This window comes from Rhinatrema bivittatum, chromosome 13 (assembly GCF_901001135.1).
Source record: "Rhinatrema bivittatum chromosome 13, aRhiBiv1.1, whole genome shotgun sequence".
Lineage (NCBI taxonomy): Eukaryota > Metazoa > Chordata > Amphibia > Gymnophiona > Rhinatrematidae > Rhinatrema > Rhinatrema bivittatum.
This window is the reverse complement of record NC_042627.1, coordinates 25956394-25975796: the sequence shown is the minus strand read 5'-3', so window position 1 is coordinate 25975796 and position 19403 is coordinate 25956394. Positions and strand designations below refer to the sequence as shown.

General features: G+C 40.9%; 1 protein-coding gene across 1 annotated transcript in view; it reads right to left on the bottom strand.

Moving 5' to 3' along the window:
* Positions 1–420: 420 nt before the first annotated feature.
* ACSBG1 (acyl-CoA synthetase bubblegum family member 1) overlaps positions 421–19403 on the bottom strand; it is a 96195-nt gene continuing 77212 nt past the window's right edge. Inside the window, 5 exon segments of the mRNA XM_029575025.1 lie at positions 421–4901; positions 7040–7286; positions 10050–10189; positions 13878–14095; positions 18071–18304. Of these exon segments, the coding sequence (XP_029430885.1) occupies positions 4825–4901; positions 7040–7286; positions 10050–10189; positions 13878–14095; positions 18071–18304 (916 nt within the window). The 3' untranslated portion in view covers positions 421–4824.

Here is a 19403-nt window from a genome sequence, read left to right as displayed (position 1 = left end):
AAACATGGAAATTAAGAAGTCTGAAGACTTTCTGAATGCAGTGTATCTCAAAAGATTTCCATGCACAGGAGATGAGCCTCTTTCAATGGAAAGGAGGCTCTAGAACGAGGGGTCATGTGATGCGGTTGAAAGGGGATAGACTCTTAGGAAATATTTCTTTGCAGAGAGGGAGGTCAATGTGTGGCATAGCCTTGCACTGGAGGTGGTGATGACAAAAACAGTATCAGAATTCAAGAAAGCATGGGATAAATACAGCGGATCTCTAAGGAGGTGATAGGAATTATAATGCTAAATTAAGTGAATGGCTGGATAGACTAGATGAGCCATACAGTCTTTTTCTGCCATTATGTTTCTATGAATGTGGAGTAAGGATAGTTGATTATTAATTCATTTTTAAATTTAGAACTACACTGCTCAAACCTAGTATGTACTGTATGAAATAGTATGTGTTTCCTGCAGGCATGGAAATAGCAATTTTACTGTAATAAGTTGCTTTATTATGGTTATAAATACAGTAGTCAAGGAAAATGTTCAGTTTGTTACAGGGCTGTTGGATAAGATCGCACAGTGCATTAGTATTTAAAAATCAGGTAGTTTACAATACAGTAAAATATGACCAAATTTGAAAGGGTGTTAGAAAAGTATTAAGAAAATGAACTTATAAAATTATTTCTAATAACTCATCCACTATACAAGGTACCTTGTTTTTCAACTGGCTTTCCCATGACAAGTCATTTTTTCAAAATGAGTTCTTTGGGCTTCCATAGTATATTTGAATATGCTATGAGTTTCAGGTTACCACGTCAGTTCACTTCTTGCTAAGTAAAACTTGGCACGTTAAGCTCTGAGTGTTTTTCTTCCTTTTGCTGTTGGCCTCAGGTTAGGCTTTTTTCACATACTTTTTGCTAGGGTATGGTATCAACTTAGGAGCAAACATGGCCTTAGCTTTGTATTATATTTTTTGTACTGTAAATGGATATATACAAAATAATTATAACCCTTAACTTCTGCAAAAATGAATGAATCATAAATAAGCTACTTCAACTGTACCTACAGCAGAAACAGGAAATACTATTGCTGGCAATAGTCTGAGAAAAGAGCTAACTTTGACAATATTCTCTGAAGAAACAGCACCACTAAGGTCAAATGATCAATGGCATGTTCAATATAATGCTATCTAACTTTATAACCTAATATATTACAACTCAGTTAACTGATTGCTCGATAGTTAATTCTAACTCTGGGCCTGATGTCGGGTGAGTCTGCTGTGACAGATACCAATTTATCTCTAACCAGGGTTGCTGTTTCTCAGGTCATTCCCTGTTCTGTTCAGGCAGCACTAAACAGGGCCACTGCAGAAGTATTGTGAATCTTAGGTCATGTGCCCCCTATTCCTCCAGCACAGCATCCTTTGGGCCTTATGCTGCTGGGATTGTGCTGCCCCCAAAATGCTGGTGCTCTAGGTGACTGCCTAGTTTGCCTAATGGAAGCACCAGCCTTGGGACTACGCAAGACCAGTTTCACATGATCCTTTCCCAAGTGCACCAAAAATTCAAAGCTCTGAATGCCAGGGATTGGGTGCTATCTCTGTGCCTTAGTAGAAAGATGAAGGCAGAAAAAGGCCACACAGCCTATGCAATCTGCCCAGCTGCTCTATCCAGCCCACTCATGGATATATTTTAAATATGAAGATGTGCATGTTGGTTCCTAACATTAAAGGTACGTCTAACTTGCTGGATACAGTATATCTCCCACATCAGTGGGAGAGGTGAGTCAATCAGTCTGCTGTGTTAATTTGTATTTTGTTCCTTCCATCGATTTCTTTGCAGGAAATATAACTCCTCCCACCCCCAACTTTTTTTTTCATTTGGGCATGGCAGTTTCTTTCTATTGCTTTGACCTTTCAGCTGGGATCCAGTATCATCAACCTTCATTCACAACTACCCTGGGAATTTTTTTCCCTCTATTTTATATCCCTTCCCATCTTCCCTATCCCAACCTCTTTATTTATGTATAATTTTGTATTCCATTTTTTCTAAACCGCTCAAACACATAGAGCAAATTAATACAAGCTATGCATGAGCAACAAAAAAATTAAACAAATAACTAATTTACGAAAGCAAGTCTTAACAGCAGGGCTCCAAAATGCCCCCGTTGACCTAGTAATTAAAAGCCTGAGTCCTAAACCTGGCCATTAGGTGTTACGGTTGCGGCGTGACACAGATGCCTCCCCCCCACCGGGGCCTGTGCACAGAAGACCAGATCTGGGAATTGAACCTAAAACCTTCGCATGACAGGGCATAGCACCGATCCACCCAGCCAGACCACAACAAAGTTTAATGAGGTTGTTGGTGTTTAAAGGAAAATTGAATGTCTCTTGATATAAATGTAAGCTCTGCTCCACTTAGGGTCAATGTTCTGCAGCACGAGTTTACTGGGCACGTACTGACCCCAATTTATATTATAAGAACATCGCCTTGAGCCTGGATGTGCCATCTTGCAGCTGCTTTCTATGGAGGGAGGTCTAAAATCTCTTTCTAAAGCTTCAAAATGCTCACCTGTGAAATCTCATAATTGTCCTAGATTTTTGATCTTTGGTTCCTGATTGGAACACATGTGGGGCCTTAGGTTAAAAAAAATGCATTTATTCTAATTACCCTGCTCTCCCAAAAATCAGAACACAGGACAACTTTCAAACAACTCCACATGGTCCCATATACTCGCATATATGGCTGCATGTGTTCTACAGCATTTTAGAATCTTCATGTAACAGGCATGTGCAGGTTATAAAATGTATATGTCTACCCTCCAACATCTGCACATAGGTTTGCTTGAGTGCAAATATTTCAATGCATAGAAAGCATGTACTTTTTTACCTATTTTAAAGACACAGACACATACACATTTTATGTGGGAAATAACATGCCTAAAACCCTGATTTATACACAGAAGTCTGTATATTTGAAAACATGAACGTGTATTTGAAATCAGCAGTTTGCTGATACCTCTACCACTTCACCCAGACCTGCTCCATGTCAGTGAGACCGTCCTAGTTCTTCACCCTGAACTCCCCCCAGTTCAACCAGAACTCCCACCCAACCAATAACTGACAACAAATTAGTCTGATAATTGCATGAGATAATTAGCACAAATAACTTGCCACATGAACTCGTGTGCCCCTCTTCTGAAATACAACTACCGAGTTTAACTTTTAGCCCCACTCCAGGACACCCCCTAGCTTGCCCCTTTTTTTGTATGTGTAAATGTTCACAGAAGTGATGATAAGCATGTATTCTTGATGTTTATAAAATAGCAAGTATGTGCAAGTACAAGTTATGTGCACATATATATGCTAATTCTACACATGAAACTCCTTAAGGTTTTTTGAATAATGTACGGAGCTGATTTGTGGTGTTTGTATGTCCATACACCCCAGCAATATTTTCTGGAAATAGTAGAACCAGTGAAAAGCTTGTTTGACTAACGTATAAGCAGGGCCATTTTGGGGGCGAGAGGTGACTATCATGAGCCCCATGCTTTGGAAGGGGCCTTGCATATACCAACTGCAGGAAAAGGCAGCTTCATCAGCCACTATACAGGCTGCATGGCTGCTAGTGTTGAAAAAGTAGTAACGTTATCAGTCATGCACTGGCCCTTGTGTAGAAGGAGTGGGACTGTCAGCTGTCGCGGTCATCGGCCATATCCCAGAAGTGGCAATTATGTTAGCTTGTAGAGGAAGGAATAGTCCTGGCAGTCTCCTTGGCCCTCACAGGCAACAGACAGGTGGGGGAGGGGTGAGAGAGGTGGTCAGACCTGAGGGTGGAGAAGAGAATGTCTACACCCCCCTTTCCCCTGCCATTCTATTTTTTTTTTGGGGGGAGGGGCAGTGAGCGTGAGAGAAGGAGCTGCTGCTGTGCTGTTGGAGTAGAGTAGGGGGAAATTAGAGAGAAGGGGATTCTGGGTACAGGAGAAGAAAGAGGAATTCTGTGCTGGAGGCATGGCTGCCATAAGATGGAGTACTGTGCTGGAGTGTGGCTATGGCATGGAGGAGAGAAAGGCGTAAGTGTGCCTTGAGCAGCAGGGCAATATCAGATGATATGAACAGACTTCCCTGCTTCCAGACTTTAATCTCAGGGGATTCCCCATCCACTCCAACACTCTTCAGTGTCAGGGGGGTCAACAATCTCGCTAACTTGCCTGGCTCATGCACACCCCTACACTCAGCATAAGATTATAAGATTTTTTTAGTTTGAACAGTATGATGAAGAAATTCAGATATTTATCCACAGAACAAGCACAGGGGTTACAGTGGATCTGTAAGTTTGCTCATATCATGTTTCTGATGAGCCTTGATCTTCTCCTGAGTGAGAGATTTTGTTTAATCTCTATGCCCTGCTGAGTTTACCAGTTAGTATTGGTGGTGTTACTTACATAAAAACAGAAATAGACTAAGACACAGTTCATGCTACATGACAGCAATTTCTGATCACTAAAAATCTAACATTCAAATCGGTGATAAAATAGTGAAAAGTTTGTATCATTAACCCCTGTTGTAAATGGGACTTTTTTTTTTGCTGATTCCTGCAGCTGTTTGGTGCATGTCTGACAATTCTGTGTGGTCAGAGTCTCATTCTCTTTCCCCAGAGTTTCAATGCTCTAACCGTGAGCGTAAAACTAGCAGCATTGCTCCCTCAGGTGGAACTTTACTTCTTTTGATGTATTAAATGTCATTTTCTGCAGCCTAAAATTGTTGGGAAGATTTGGGAAAAGAACTGATGTGCCCTAATCATCACTGGGATGGGCAGTTCTTGGAGGGAGATATTCTTATTCTCGATAAAATGATTCAATTTCATCTTTGTACTTCTCAAGAACGATGGGTCGTCGCAGTTTCATGGTAGGACCTAAGAATGAGCATAGAAAATGTCATTAAGGTTGTTACAGTTGGTATTATTCATGATATAGTGCTGTCAGCGTGTATAGTGTTATATACAGTACAAATCACAGCTACAAAGTCCCTGCCTTAAAACAGCAGCACATTCAGGAAAGACTAGAATCTTCAATTCCCCTCTCATCCTACTCCCTTCCAAAATGTCCTCTTACTCTTAATGGAATTTTCTGTGAAAAAAATTGAAAAGCCTGACTCCGATGTAAAGACCCAGAAATTGTGACGAGAAGTTCCAGCGAACTCTCATCCTTCTCTTGAAACAGATTAGATCTATATTTCTTCTTCTGGAATAAGGTAAGTAAGTACAAATCAGATATTATCCTTCTCCCATTACATCTTCTTCCCTCTAAATTATCCTTCTCCCATTACTCCCGATCACTCCCTGTTTTATGATCTTTAAGTTGATTTTAAATAATAGAATAGTTCTTTATCAATTTTATTACCTGTTTATATCTTCAACTCCTTTATTGATTTATATTTTTCTATGGTTTTTTGAATAGTTCGTAAATGATTTATATTATTTACATCCGAAATCATATTTATATGTAAAGCCTGTTACTATTTTATTGTTTACTTTCTGTAAAGCCTGTTGCTAATTTGTTTATTGTAAACCGCAGTGATGTGTCTTCTTATGTGCTGCGGTATATAAAAATCTCTAAATAAATAAATAAAAAATATTAAAAGTCAAATCTATAAGCCACTGAATGACTTTGGTAGTGGCACAATTTGTCTAGTCCATCAAAAACTGGGCATAGACTACAGTTGTTTGCAATATAAGCCATTGTCTGGCTTGGCTGACCACAATCAAATTTTGGACTGTCTTTGAATTTCTATTTGTGGCGAAGATGTGTGTGCCATCCAGTCAGCTTTTAAAGCAATTTACCCCTTTGAAAATCTACCCCCCAATGTCCAAATCATTACTCATATTTATGAATCACAAAGTATTCTGTTCCCAATCTAGCTCAATAAATTTAGAGAAATGATTTAACGCAGGGGTAGGGAATTCCGTCAGTGCCATACACAGGCCTGGTTTTCAGGATATCCACAATGAATATGCGTGAGATAAATGCGCATGCACTGCCTCCATTACATGCAAATCTCTCTCATGTACATTCATTGTGCATCTCCTGAAAACCAGACCTGTATGTGGCCCTGAAGGACCAGCGTTGCCAATAATAAAGCGTGCCAGGCTCCTCATCTTTTGCATCGGACAGCCAAGGAAAGAAATAGTGAGATGAAATTAGGAAACCTTTATCCTGTCACAACCTGCTGATCAATTGCTGTTCCCCTGTTTAACTTATATCAAACTGTTAGGATCATACACAGAACTCAGTTCAAGACCCAGAACTCTTTCTGAAACGAGTGCAACTGGGAGATTGTGCTGCGGGATAAAATAGAGCGGATTTTTTTTTACCCAGCAGTTACCTCCTTTCATTTTCTAGCTCAGTTGGAACCAGGGTTGGGATCTGGCATCATGAGCCTTCATAAACTACGACCTAGGAATTTCTCCCCTTTTTTTGTATTCCCCTTCCAATTTATTTTAGTCAATCACTGCACTGACGGTCCTCTGCCAGGGACCATGTGCCACAGTTCCTTCTGAAACCTTGCAATCATTGGCCCTAAATCTGGCCATGAGATGTTGCTACTGCATAAAACCTATGACTCCAAGTTCTCCAGCCCCAGCCAACCTGGGGAGTGGAAGACTGGAGTCAAGAATTGAATCCATCTGGCCCATCTTTCTTAGTGCAAACTAATTAAATACTGGTCAATGTTCTGTTGTAGCAATCAGTTTGATTGGCACTAACTGGGATTTCGATTAATAATGCTTAATTAATGAATGGCTATGAATACAACTAGTTTGTTTTTAAGGATTCCATTACAATTTAATATAATTTTAATTTTCTGTTTGGCAGATGTTTGCTAGGACATCACTGATAATATGAAAACAGCTTTGGATACATGAACTGTATAAAAGATTTGAACTGTAGCAAAATGATATCACCACTAGAACTTCCTAGTGGAAGTATGTCCTGATATTTCACGACAACTTCTCTCTTATTTTCTGGATATCTTATCTGTACAAAGTAGCCTTACCAAGTTCTCCACCTGAAACTGAGAAATCAGTTGCCAAAACTGTCCATTTCTGAATGTGTTGAGCATTAGAAGTTGCATTGGTGTTGACTCTATTGATGCCATCTTGGATTGCTTGATACACGTTATGATCATGCCTTCCCACTATTTCTGATACAGTTGTGGCTTTGCTACCAACTTCCTGACAGAACTGTATTGCTTCCTGAGTCAAATAATCTGTAGGATCAGATGTTTCTGGGTCCAAGGTACTCTAAAATATAAACAATTATATGTAATCTTTACTGTTTTGTAATTGTCAATTCACGGAGCTTAAGGCACTGTACACACTGATGTTTTAAAATGAGTAAGACATGACAGCGCTGCACTCAACACTAGGGTTTCTGCCTGACCCAGCTGAATCCTGACAGAGTTGACCCAGTTCTGATTTTTCACAATATATCTATGAACTTCTAGTCCCTGCCTTTTTTTTTTTTTTTTTAAGAACTTGGAACTACACGTCCATAGATACAATGGGGCAAAACCAGAATTGGATCAGCTTGTCAAGGTGGCTGTGGATCAGGTGACAGCACCAAAGTAAATATCAATAAATGGTATTAGCACAAAATGCAGTTCTAAGAAATTAGATTATCTGCCAATTTTATAATTTCAGCCATAATTGGTTCATGAAAGCTGTTGTATATTTCCATGACCATTTCGCATCCTAGATCTTCAATTTTGCACTGGTAGTCACAGCCCATAAGAACTATCCTAACAGCATCTGGATGCAGCTAATTGTGCTCCCATTTGCTCCACCTTGCAGATTATCATAACAGAAAAGATGTTTAGAATTGATGTCAGCACTTCCCAAACTTGTCCTGCTGCCCACACAGCCAGTTGGGATTTTCTGGATATCCACAATTTATATGCACAAGATAAATCTGGATATGCTGGGTCTCCAAGGTATGCAGATTTGTCTCATGCATATTTACTGTAGATATCCTGAAAACTCAATTGGCTGTTGAGTCACCAGAACAGGTGTGGGAAGCCCTGATCCGTAGTATAGCCTGAACCTTTAGCAATAAGAACAATTCTCAATGCCTCCCCTGTCTGAATAGAATGTTCTTTATAAAGGATATGTGAAATGTAACATTGTCAACTGGTAAATACATTTGCAAATGATCTGTTCATTCAGAAATCATAAATTAGTCATGGGTTTTAATGCAAAAATGTCTGCTCTAGCTTGCATTGAATTTCACCCTGCTTTTTCAATGACAATTTTCACCAATCCAAGCACTCAAATATATAAACTAACCCCAAAGAAAGTTCCTGAGAGAACTGAAAGGTCAGTAGCATTATCTTGACTTTTTATTTAATCTATATTTTATTCTGGGTAGTTTGTTGTGTATATTTGTTGGATATTTGAGCTATATTTGCATGTACAAGTGGGCTTAACAGTTTTTTCCTATGTGCATTTATGTTTCAGAGACTGATTGGTTTTGCAACGATTGGTGCTACTATAATTTTGATTTAGGTATAAAAAAGTTTGCTAATAAAAGTTTTGGGGCATATTGACTCACTGAAATAAACTTTTCCAGCAAATTTATCCCTCAGGATGAAATATCTAAAATAAACTGATTTTGTCTTTGTTGCAAACATATTCACACATTAACAGTATACTCATGGCATTATGAGACAAATCTCATACCAGACCAGAGTAGAAATATTTTAGAAATCCAGATTCTCAATTAAGCTATAATTTTAAAGAACATTTAAATAAATAAAACTTTAATGGACCTCTATTTATTTAAATTTTATTGTTGGACAACAATCTATTGATTGACTAGTCTGGAACATGTACATTCCACATAAAAATCAAGTCATCCATGTCTAAGGCAGCAATACTGAGGATCCTCAGGCACCATCCCCACAACCTATGGCCCTCAATGGATCATGAATCTAAACTCAGTCTCCAGTGCTTCTGCTACAGTAATTAGATTATGGTTCTTTATAGGACCACGTTAGAGTCTGAGACCTTCATTGGCTAAAGCAACCAAACTGTAGTTATGAGGAATAGTTCACCAGTACTCTCTATCTCCAAGGTGTTCAGGCACACTGCTCCAGACTTTGATCCAGAATGTATTATTATTAGTCAAGAAGACCCTTGCCAGCATTGTGACTCTCCTTAGCAGCTTCCTAAAACATTTACTGCTTTACACCGGAGTAGTGATAGCTAGTTGCTGACACCCAGTGGTGTGATTCAGCATGGGAGTTTTTGAAAAGACTTACTTCCTACTGGTTCTTATTCTCCTTCAAGAAAAAAGAGAGTACCTGCCAAAATTAAAATTATCTAAAAGGAAACCAGCGAAGAAGTTGCATGTGCATTGCCTAAGGAAGAGACTGGAGGAGTCCATACTATTTCATGCACCTTCGAACATCCATTAACTTTATAAGGTATCCTGTCTGCCTCGTTCCTTTTCTTGGTTTTCTTCCAGCTAATTTTTACTGAGATAAAATAATACAAATATAGCACTGGGGGAATCTGCAAAGCAAAGAAGAGTGCATTCCCCCTCTGGGATATTTCTTTATGTGGAGAACATGACCCCTATTTAGCCAGCTACAGGGATTCTCTGTTTTATAGAAAGAATAGTGACAAATCACTGGGTGCTCAGGGGCCCACAGGAAGATAGGCACCAGGGCCCAAGTGACCATTGCTCCACCATGCATGGCAAGCATTTCAGGAAGTATAAGAGGGTGATGAAGAATATTTCTTTTAATATTTTATATACAGGAAAACTGCCTTGATTCATGGGACATTATCTTTTTAACATGCTCTGGAATTGTACTGCTTTGATTACCTCCTAGACCTGTAATTTAAAAATGATTATGCAAAATATCCTATTACATAACCCTCAATAGTGAAGCTTTCTAATTGTCCCCATAAAGTGGACATGCTCTTGCTGGCCTCTCACATGAGGTGCTGGTAATAACAGGTATTGCACAGTTCTGCTGAAAGAATTCAGATTAGAAACAGTACCTTCAAGGTCAGAAGCACAGATAAGAACTTCTTCCTGTCTCCAATCAGCATGGCATTGCTGATAATGGGCAGCTCCTTTTTCACCTTATCTTCGATGGGAATTGGTGGCACATTCTCCCCACCAGCTGTAATGATTAACTCTGGGCATAGAACAGAGGTGACACTTGGCTGTTACTCGCATCCTCAGACTCTGTGCCTCTACTCCAGCTTTCAGGTGCAGAAAAATCCCACAAGCTAAAGTGAACATCATGCAAACTTCTGGGACTTATGAACCCTCTAAATGTTCCATGAATGGTGCTGCAGTAGGAACATGCACCATGAGAATTACACTGGCACCAATAACTTGACACTGTGATGTTTTCTGGGATTAATACTAAAGTTGCATTTATCCTGTCTCTGGAATGATGCTCACTGCCTCTTGGTCTGTATACAGTAGCATGGGAAATAGCATTTGGACTAGCTCCTGTACCAGTTGTTAGCTTATAATATGTGTACTTTATTATAATAGTGCATGACTTTGGCCTAAATCATACGTTCCTACTGAGCTATGAATTTGAAATGTGTGAATAACATGGAGTAAATAACAGCCACACTACAGTTAAAATGCTAAGTGAGGGTCACAAGAATATAACAGGGGAAACAGAGAAAATGAGGATGGCAGATAAGGACCCATCGCCCAGTCCTCCTGATGCAATATCACAGCATGCGTCTTTCAGTGCTTTAGAAATGGTAAGTACTATTAGCATTAGTAGTAAAGCTGACTCCCGCTCAGGTGTTGCTTTCACATCATTGAAACTGTGTTTATTCCATGCTTTCTTCAATTCGGTTATTGTTTTGGCCTCCATCACTGCTACCAACTTTTCAGTGAAAAAACATTTTTTTTTAATTCCTTCTGTTTCTTCTGAGCCTCATAGCTTCTTGCTCTAGAACTTCATTTCCATTGAAACATGTTTCTTTCATGTGCAATATTTCTACTTTTGAGGTATTTGAATGTTTCTATCATGTTCTTCCTCTCCCACCTCACTTCTACAATAAGCATGTTTAGGTCCTCTCGTCTCTTTTTATGGGGCTGATGATGCAGACGCTTTTCTCACATTCTCTAGCTATGGGGAAAAAGCTTAGTAAATAAGGCCCTTAGTTAGCCTTCTCTGGACTGCTTCTACCCTGTCTACATCGTTTTGAAAGTATGATCTCCCGAGGTGGGCACAAAACTATGTCTGAGGTCCTACCAGTGGCCAGTGACCAGGCATTAGCAGCGCTTTCTTCTATGGCTAATGTGGAGCTCATTAGGTACTAGCTGGAGCATCCAGCAAGCGCTCAGATATTCTTAAACACTTCTTATTTTATTTATCTATTTATTTTTAATTTTTATATACCGGTGTTCCTGTATGAAATACAAATCGCATCGGTTTACAATGAAACAATAAAACAGCGGTTTACATTGAAACAATAGAACAGAGAAATGAATTCACCCTGAAGGCGGTACATGGAACAATGGGTACATGAAACTCGGAAGGGGGAAACTATTCTAGCTAAGTTATGGATTGGTCCATAATAACAAACATAAAAACAGACTTAGAAGGGGGGAACTATTCTAGCTAAGATATGGAATGGCAATCAATAACCTACGACAGTGAAAATTAGAAGGACTTCTTCCCTTTACCCTAATTAGGGTAATATGAAAGATCGGAATACGAAGTCAAAATAAATACTGCCACTTTCACATTTAATGAGCATTTGAATATTCTAAAAACAAAAGCTGGATATAATTTGCCAGGTTTTCTTATTTTAAATCACAGGTGTGGGATGTATTTGCACTGTTACCAAACTCCTACATGAACTTTTATGAGCTTGGCAAATAGTTAAATCAGCGCTTGTGATACATGTCCTGATATTATTTGGGGATTTTCTTCTCTTCCCATCATTATGGCAGAGTAGGTACAAGCTCTGCAGGATTGCTTGGATCCTTTTAGCAGGATTTTTCTTTTGGGTATCTGATTTAAAGAGGGATCTAGCAAAGCTCAAAGAATGGTCTAGAGTCAGACAACTAAGATTTAATTCTAAAAAATGCACAGTAATACATTTAGGCTGCAAAAAAACAAAAGAGAGGTACAGTATTGGGGTTAAATTCTTCTAGGCATGAAAGAAGAGCAGGATCTGGGATTGACTGTATCTGATTATCTTAAGGTGACTATAGGTGGATAAAGCAACAGCAAAAGCCAGAAAGATGCTTGGCAGGATAGGGAGAAGAATGGTCAGCAGAAAAAAGAAAGTGATAGTCATAGCTGGGAACTATGTGGATTTGGCCCGGAGACTCTGGAATTCTAGACGAATTGCCGGGTCTCTGTGCCAATGTGAGAAAACTCCGGGTGGACCGAGAAAGCGCCCGAGCAGCCCACTTGACTTTTTCCTAGCTACGTGGACATGAATGAGGAGGAAACGATAGTCGCGCGGCAAGAAGGAGGAAGTAGCAGTGAGAACAGCGGCAGCTGCCCCAAGGCTGATGCTGCAACACTAACAGTCACCGCAGCAATTTCACGGCTTATGTCCCACCCCCTCCTCTCCTGTCATTTTCTTCACCGCCATGGTCTGATGGGCTGATGGCCGACCCACTTCCCTTTGGAGACACGGGGCAGGGAACTCTCAATGTGGTCCTGATCAGTTTGCTGCCTCCTTCTTTCTCAACTGCGGTGATCGGGGCTGCTAGGACTAGCCGATTTCTACCTCCAGCCTCTCCCCAGCATCACCTCTCTGCCTGCACCAGCAGCCACAAATCAAGGCCAGGACATCCCAGGACCCTGGAATCTTCCAACATGGGCCATGACAGCCCCAGATCAGCTCCTCAGTGCCTCAGGATGAAGAGAGAGGATGAATTAGCTTGTATATGAGAGTGAATAAGAGACAGAATATGTATGGGCAAGTGTGTGAGAGACTGTGAGAAGGTGTGGGCATGTATGAGAGAGGTTATGTGTGAGCCAGTAGGCATGTGCGTGAAAGAGGGAGAGAAGAGAGCTAGCATGTGTGAGAGTTTTGTGTGGGAGAAAGAGTGAGTGTCTATGGGAGAATGAGTATATGTGTGTGTGAGCATAAACGTGTGTGTATATACCAGCACGCACACACACACACACACACACACACCCCTGCTAATCTACTACAATCTCAAGGGTGATTGGAATTCAAAAGTTCCCAGGTATGGTGTTAGTGCTCCTATATATGTCCTTGGTGAAACCTCATTTGGAATACTGTGTACAATTCTGGAAACTGCACCTTCAAAGGGATATAAACCAGTTGGAGTCAGTCCAGAGGGTGACTGCTAAAATGGTCAGTGGTCTTTGTTCTAAAGCATATGGGGATACACTTACAGACCTAAACACATATACCTTTGAGGAACGGCAAGATAGGGGAAATATGATAGAGGCATTTAAATATATCCAAGGTTTCCATGCCCAGGAGGTGAGCATTTTTCAATGGAAAGGAGGCTATAGAATGAGGTGTCATGAAATTAGTGTGAAAGGGGGTAGACTCAGGAATAATCATAGGAAATAATTCTTTACTGAGAGGGTGGTGGATGCATGGAACATCCTCCCAGTAGAGGTGGTGGAGAGAAAAATAGTATCTGAATTCAAGAAACTCTCGGATAAACACAGAGGATCTCCGAGGGAGTGATGGGAATTGCAAAGCTAAATTAGCTGGGAGGATGGGCAGACTTGACAGGCCACACAGTTTTTTTCTGCCATCACGTTTCTCTGTTTCTGTTGTTCTACAAACCAAGAACAGCTATAGAATGACTTGGTATTAACACCAGGGTCGTGAGTGTTCCCATTTTACCTTTAATTCTTCCAGTCACATAAAGAAAACCTTCCTTGTCTAGTTTTCCTATATCCCCTGAATGCAGCCAACCTTCGTCGTCAAAAGCTTCTCTTGTTTTTTCTTCCATATTTAAATATCCCATGAAGACAGTTCTCCCCCAGAAACAAATTTCTCCATTGCCATCCAAATCTTCATTGGCTATTTTCACTTTACAGCCAGGTACAGGTTTGCCACAACTAAAGTAAAAACACAAAATCAACCACCTAAAAATCTAAGGGCATACAATTAGATGCATGCATTTTCTATTGAACGCAGCTATTCTAATTATAACCAAGCCACAGAAAAAAAAAACTTCTTGGATGAGCTGGTCCCATGGGTTACACCACCACACGGAACAGGAAATCCTAGTTTGCTTCTCCTGTCAGACAGCATTAGTGGATCTCAGGCACTCTGCGCAGGAATTCCCATGAGCTCTAGAGGGAGAAAAAATGGCTGCCACTGCTTCTGGTCATGGAGCAAAACTAAAAGTTAGTCTTGAAAGAGACTCCCCTCCAGCCCACAAGATTACTGAAGGTTCAATATTGGCTATTTTGGCTTGCTGCCTGGAGTTGGGATGGGCAGGAGGAGGGAAAGATTATAAAGAAGAAAAAATGGAGGAAAAAAACCTTTCTTGAATTATGAACTCTACTCGGAAATTTAAAAGGTAGCTTCCGCTCAGTTTATAAAACAGGAAATATCTCCTTTCTTTGGATGTCAAGCAGACTGCCTGCAAACAAACTCTACCTTAAACAGGAACTTTTCATTCTCAAAGTTTAAGAGTGTTGCTAGATAAAGTTTCCCCTCCTTCCGCCTACTTAACTACTACCTTTCAGCTTCCATTCTTGAGTCCTCTGAGCTTGATTACATGTTATCCTTTGTCTCATCTGCTTATCCATACCTTTTGATTCTTTGTATCCTCTAATAGCACTTGGTTGCTAGTAGGCTGTACAAGGGAGCTTACCTCTACACTTTGCTTTCAGATTTCTCAAGTCTGGGGTGAAAAGATTACTCGGCTAATTTCAAATCTTTCCATGCTCAATATTTATTTATTTTATTTTATTTTATTTGTGCTCATTTACATATCGCCACTAACTAGGCTCAGGATGGTTTAACATCCATAGATTTAAATTAAATAGACATACCAAATAATTCCAAAATAAAACAAAAATAATTAAAAAAAATAGATATTATTACGGCAAATATCAGTACTGCACACTTCATGATAAGGCTAAACAATCTTTCAACGTGAACCATATTTTATTGAATGCTCATTTATTACAGGAATTGGCTAGTCCTCTACAGGTGTGCACAAACATTTTTCTATTTTGGGGTTCTTTTTCTTTCATTTTGTTTGCGGTTTTTATTTTGTTTTGTTTCATTGATTTTTAAATGAAATAAACCAAACAAAAAAAATGGAATTAGATCCATGCCCCTCTCCCTTACCTGCCTACCCAAACTTTGTCCCTAAATTGCCCTCTCTCACTTCCCCACATCTTGCCCCATAGCTGGAGTCCAAATAGGACAGGAGAGATCCCTCCTGCCCTGCCAGTGCCATACTTCTAAATAGGCAACTGAGGATTGTTCTGGTCCCTTTTGGACCTTGCACAGCTGGAAGTAAGATACTGGGGAGATGGAGGCAAGCTTGCACAGCTTTTAAAAAAAAAATTTATTTGGTGCACTTAGTTGGTGGGGGGGGGGGGGGGGGGGGGGAAGAGGGTTTGTAAAGAAAATGAGAAACAAATGAAATTTCACTTCTTATTCTTTCGTTTCATTTGCACAAAGAAAACAAAACCCGAAAGGTTGCTGACATTTACTATTTCATTTTAAAGGAAGGTGCATTCCTATTCCCTTCTAAGTCATCAAGTCTGCACTCTCTTCTGATGTATTCGCTACTAAAAAAAACAAACCCCAAGACATCAGGGTCACCTCGCCACCATTCTGCCATCTGTTTCACCTGCTGCTCTCCCATCTTTTATACACCTCTGACCTCCTTTTTGGAAAATTATGCTATTAACTTATTTGATCTAAACCTATCATTTCTCTTCTCCCATTCTCTTCTCCCAACTCTTCTTCTCCATTCAAATTTTTCATCTCCAGTTTCTGTCTAGTCTTGCCCATCCACCACCTCCCTCTCTTCTTCCATATTTCATTCACATAATAAACTTTTCCCCTCACAAACATATATTCTCTTCTGTCAAAAAAGGTATTCTCTCTCCTTTTAAGAAGCAGACCTTAGTTTTTTGCTTCTTAGAATGACTGATCTATTTCTATTTGCCTTTTCTTCAAAAATATTCAAAGGTTTTGTGTGACATCAGATTTTTCATTAACTCACTGTTAACTCTTTGCTGGATAGTTTTAAATCTGGTTTTCAATCTGATTTTCTGCTGATTTTAGTTCTATACTACCGGCATTTATTTTTCTATCGATCGACTATTGTAGTGCCCTGTTTTTTGGTCTGTCAGCCAGTGACTCAAGGGCACTGCTGCTGGTACAGAATTCAACCTCTCACCTCCCATTTCATGAGCACATTGCACCCATTCTTGTTGCTCTACATTGGTTACAATAATCTGGAGACTTAAATTCAGAGTTCTGACTCTAGTGCACAGGCTAGTCAACAACCCAAAGATTCCCTTGTTTAACTCAGCTCAGGATTTGTAGGCCATCGCGTTCCCTTCGATCCACCAAATAATGCTTACTTGAGATTCCTTCACTCAAACTCGCTCATTTAACTGAAACACGGGACTAGGCTTTCTTGGTAGCAGGCCCTAGATTACGGAACTCATGCCCGAAATGCATACAGTTACTTACTGGTCTGAAGCAGTTTAAATAGAAGTTGAAGAAGACACATCTCTTCCGAGAGGTTTTCAGTTAAGAAAAACACATTTTGCATGTTGTTTCCTAGTTGTTTTTTTTTTGTCTTTGCTCCATACTGGGCATGTGGTCTTCTATGTTTCTGTCCTTTTAATGTTATCCATAATATATCGGCTTGGAGTATGTCCATCAGTGATCGCGGATGTTCCGCAGCCCGCCGATAGATGGCGCTATATTATATTGGGCTGCATGTTTCCCAGCACACCGATAGATGGCACAGGCAGCTCAAACACGGCACAGGTAGGAAGGACAGTGGCCATCGCGGGAGAGGCAGAATATAGCAGAGGAGACCCTGGCATGCCGCGAACGGAGCAGGTCCTGCAGCACATGCTCCGTTCACGGCGAGGAGGAAGGCCCAGTGCGCCATTCGTGGCAAAAATGGAAGGCCCCCGAGTGCCATGATCGGCGCACCTGGGCCTTCATCTTTACTGCAAACGGAGTGTGTGCCGCGGGACACGCTCCGTTCGTGGCATACCGGGATCTCCTATGCTATTTTCGGATCTATGCTGCTATTTTATGATCACGCCAAAAATGGAAGGACCCCGTGTGTCACGAACGGCGCGCCGGGCCTTCATCTTCTCTGCGAACGGCTCGGGTCCCGCGGCTTGCAGGTGAGAGATAATGTTTGTCGGGGAGGGGAGGGTGTTAGAGAACAGGAGGGTGTGAGACAGAGCATGGGGGGGGGATTCCGGTGAGAGAGAATGTGTGTGTGAGAGAGGGGGGGGGGGGTGACAGAGAGCATGGTTGGTGAGAGTGGGGTGGGGAGGTAAGAGAGGGTGGGTGCGGGGATGCTTGAGTGTGGGTTTCAGAGAGAGGGAGCCTATATGAGGGGGAGGGGGATGCCGGTGAGAGAGAATGTGTGTGTGAGAGAGGAGGAAGGGTGTGGGGGAGTGCGAGAGACAGCTTGGTTAGTAAGAGGGGGAGTGCGCGGGATGCTTGACTGTGGGTTTCAGAGAGGGAGCCTATATGAGGGGATGTGTGTGTGCGAGAGAGTGAGGGAGCCTGTCTGATACAGTATCTTATAGAAGTGTATAACTGCGTAATGTAAACATTCATAAGTACTACCAGCCTTGTTTACAGTTCCCTCTGTTTTTTGGGTTTTCCTGGAGTGACGGGAGGGAAATCCCACCCACTTACATCTTCTTCCCCAGGTGGAGTCACAAGGCACCAAGTATCTCTAAGGACTGATGGAGCTCACTCTGGAGCTCTCCCACTAGACCGGTCCTAGATCCAGGAATATCCTTGCATAATAACTTGGCACATTTTTTGTTTACTGTGATTATCATTCTTACAGAATTTACCTTCCAAACTTGTAGACGTGTGGGCCAGACATGAAGTGTGGGCCGCTGGTTTCACTCATTCCATAAGCTTCATACAGTGTAATATTAAGGCCCAGGAAGAATTCCAGTGTTTCCGTCATGAGAGGGGCAGCTCCAGAAAAATATTTTTCACAGTGAGAAAAACCCAGTGCACTGCGGATTTTTGAAAGCACTAAATAATCTGCTAATGTTGTCAGGAAAAGCTTCAGATCACCACTGAATGAAAATATAACAAATACAGTAAGAAAAAAATGTTAATTGCCTGTGAAAAAGTAAACTATTATACATCCTTTGGAACTGAATATTATGGTCTCATGTTTACATGTTATTTTCCTTTGGCTCAAGCACCTCTAGCGAAGCATCCTCCTCCTCTTAGATTCAAAGAAGCCAATATTCAGCCACTATCCAGCTGCATAAGTTAGCCGGAGGTTTTCAGCAGAACAGTTATGCCACGGATTATATACTCAGCTATTTTCTAATTAACTGGATAAGTTTATACCTGTCCTAGACATAACTGGCTAACTAAGGGCCAGCTTCATTAAGGTTTTTCTCCCATTTTGAGTCTATAGGAAAAACCCTTAGAGAATCAGATACTAAGCCAGGGAATGCTGAATATTAGTAGCTGGGCAAGTGTCCCCACCGGAAATGCCCTGACCACCCCTCGTTAGCTGGCTAGCATTTTAGCTGGATAAAAAATTAGCCGTCTAAGTGGCAGCTGCTGACTTTATCCAGATATTCAAATGATGCCACTTAGCTGGCCAAGTCCGAGCTTAACCAGCTAAGCGATGCTGAATCGGGCTTTTACCTATTGCACTTGTGCCAGTATTTTGTTGATTCCCTGGACTGTTTCCCTGTTCACCTTGTAGAGTGTTATATGCATTATTAATGCTCTCAAATAATTATAAAGCCTTTGCCAGCAGGGTTTGTTATATATGTGACAATTGTCCTAACCTTAGCAGTTTCACTTAACTCAAAGAGAATTCTGGGGAATTTTTCAAACCATCCACACTCGGGCAAAGCCCGCAGGCAGCTTTTACCATGAGCCTTGTACCAGTTTTCAAAGAGAGCGCACACATTACTTTCAAGGTCCAGCTTGTCGAGGGCACTACACTTGCATCTGCTTTTTTTTTTTTGTGCGAGTAGATTTTCTTCAGAAAATAACACGCAAAGATTCAAAATTACAATCTACGGGTTTTATTTTCAGTTCCTGCCCAGACTCCGCATGGACCTTTAGCCATACGGGCAGTATTTCAGACAAGCCAGTTTATGTGCGAAAATCCCTATTTACCCACGTAAACAGCTTCAAAATTTCTCC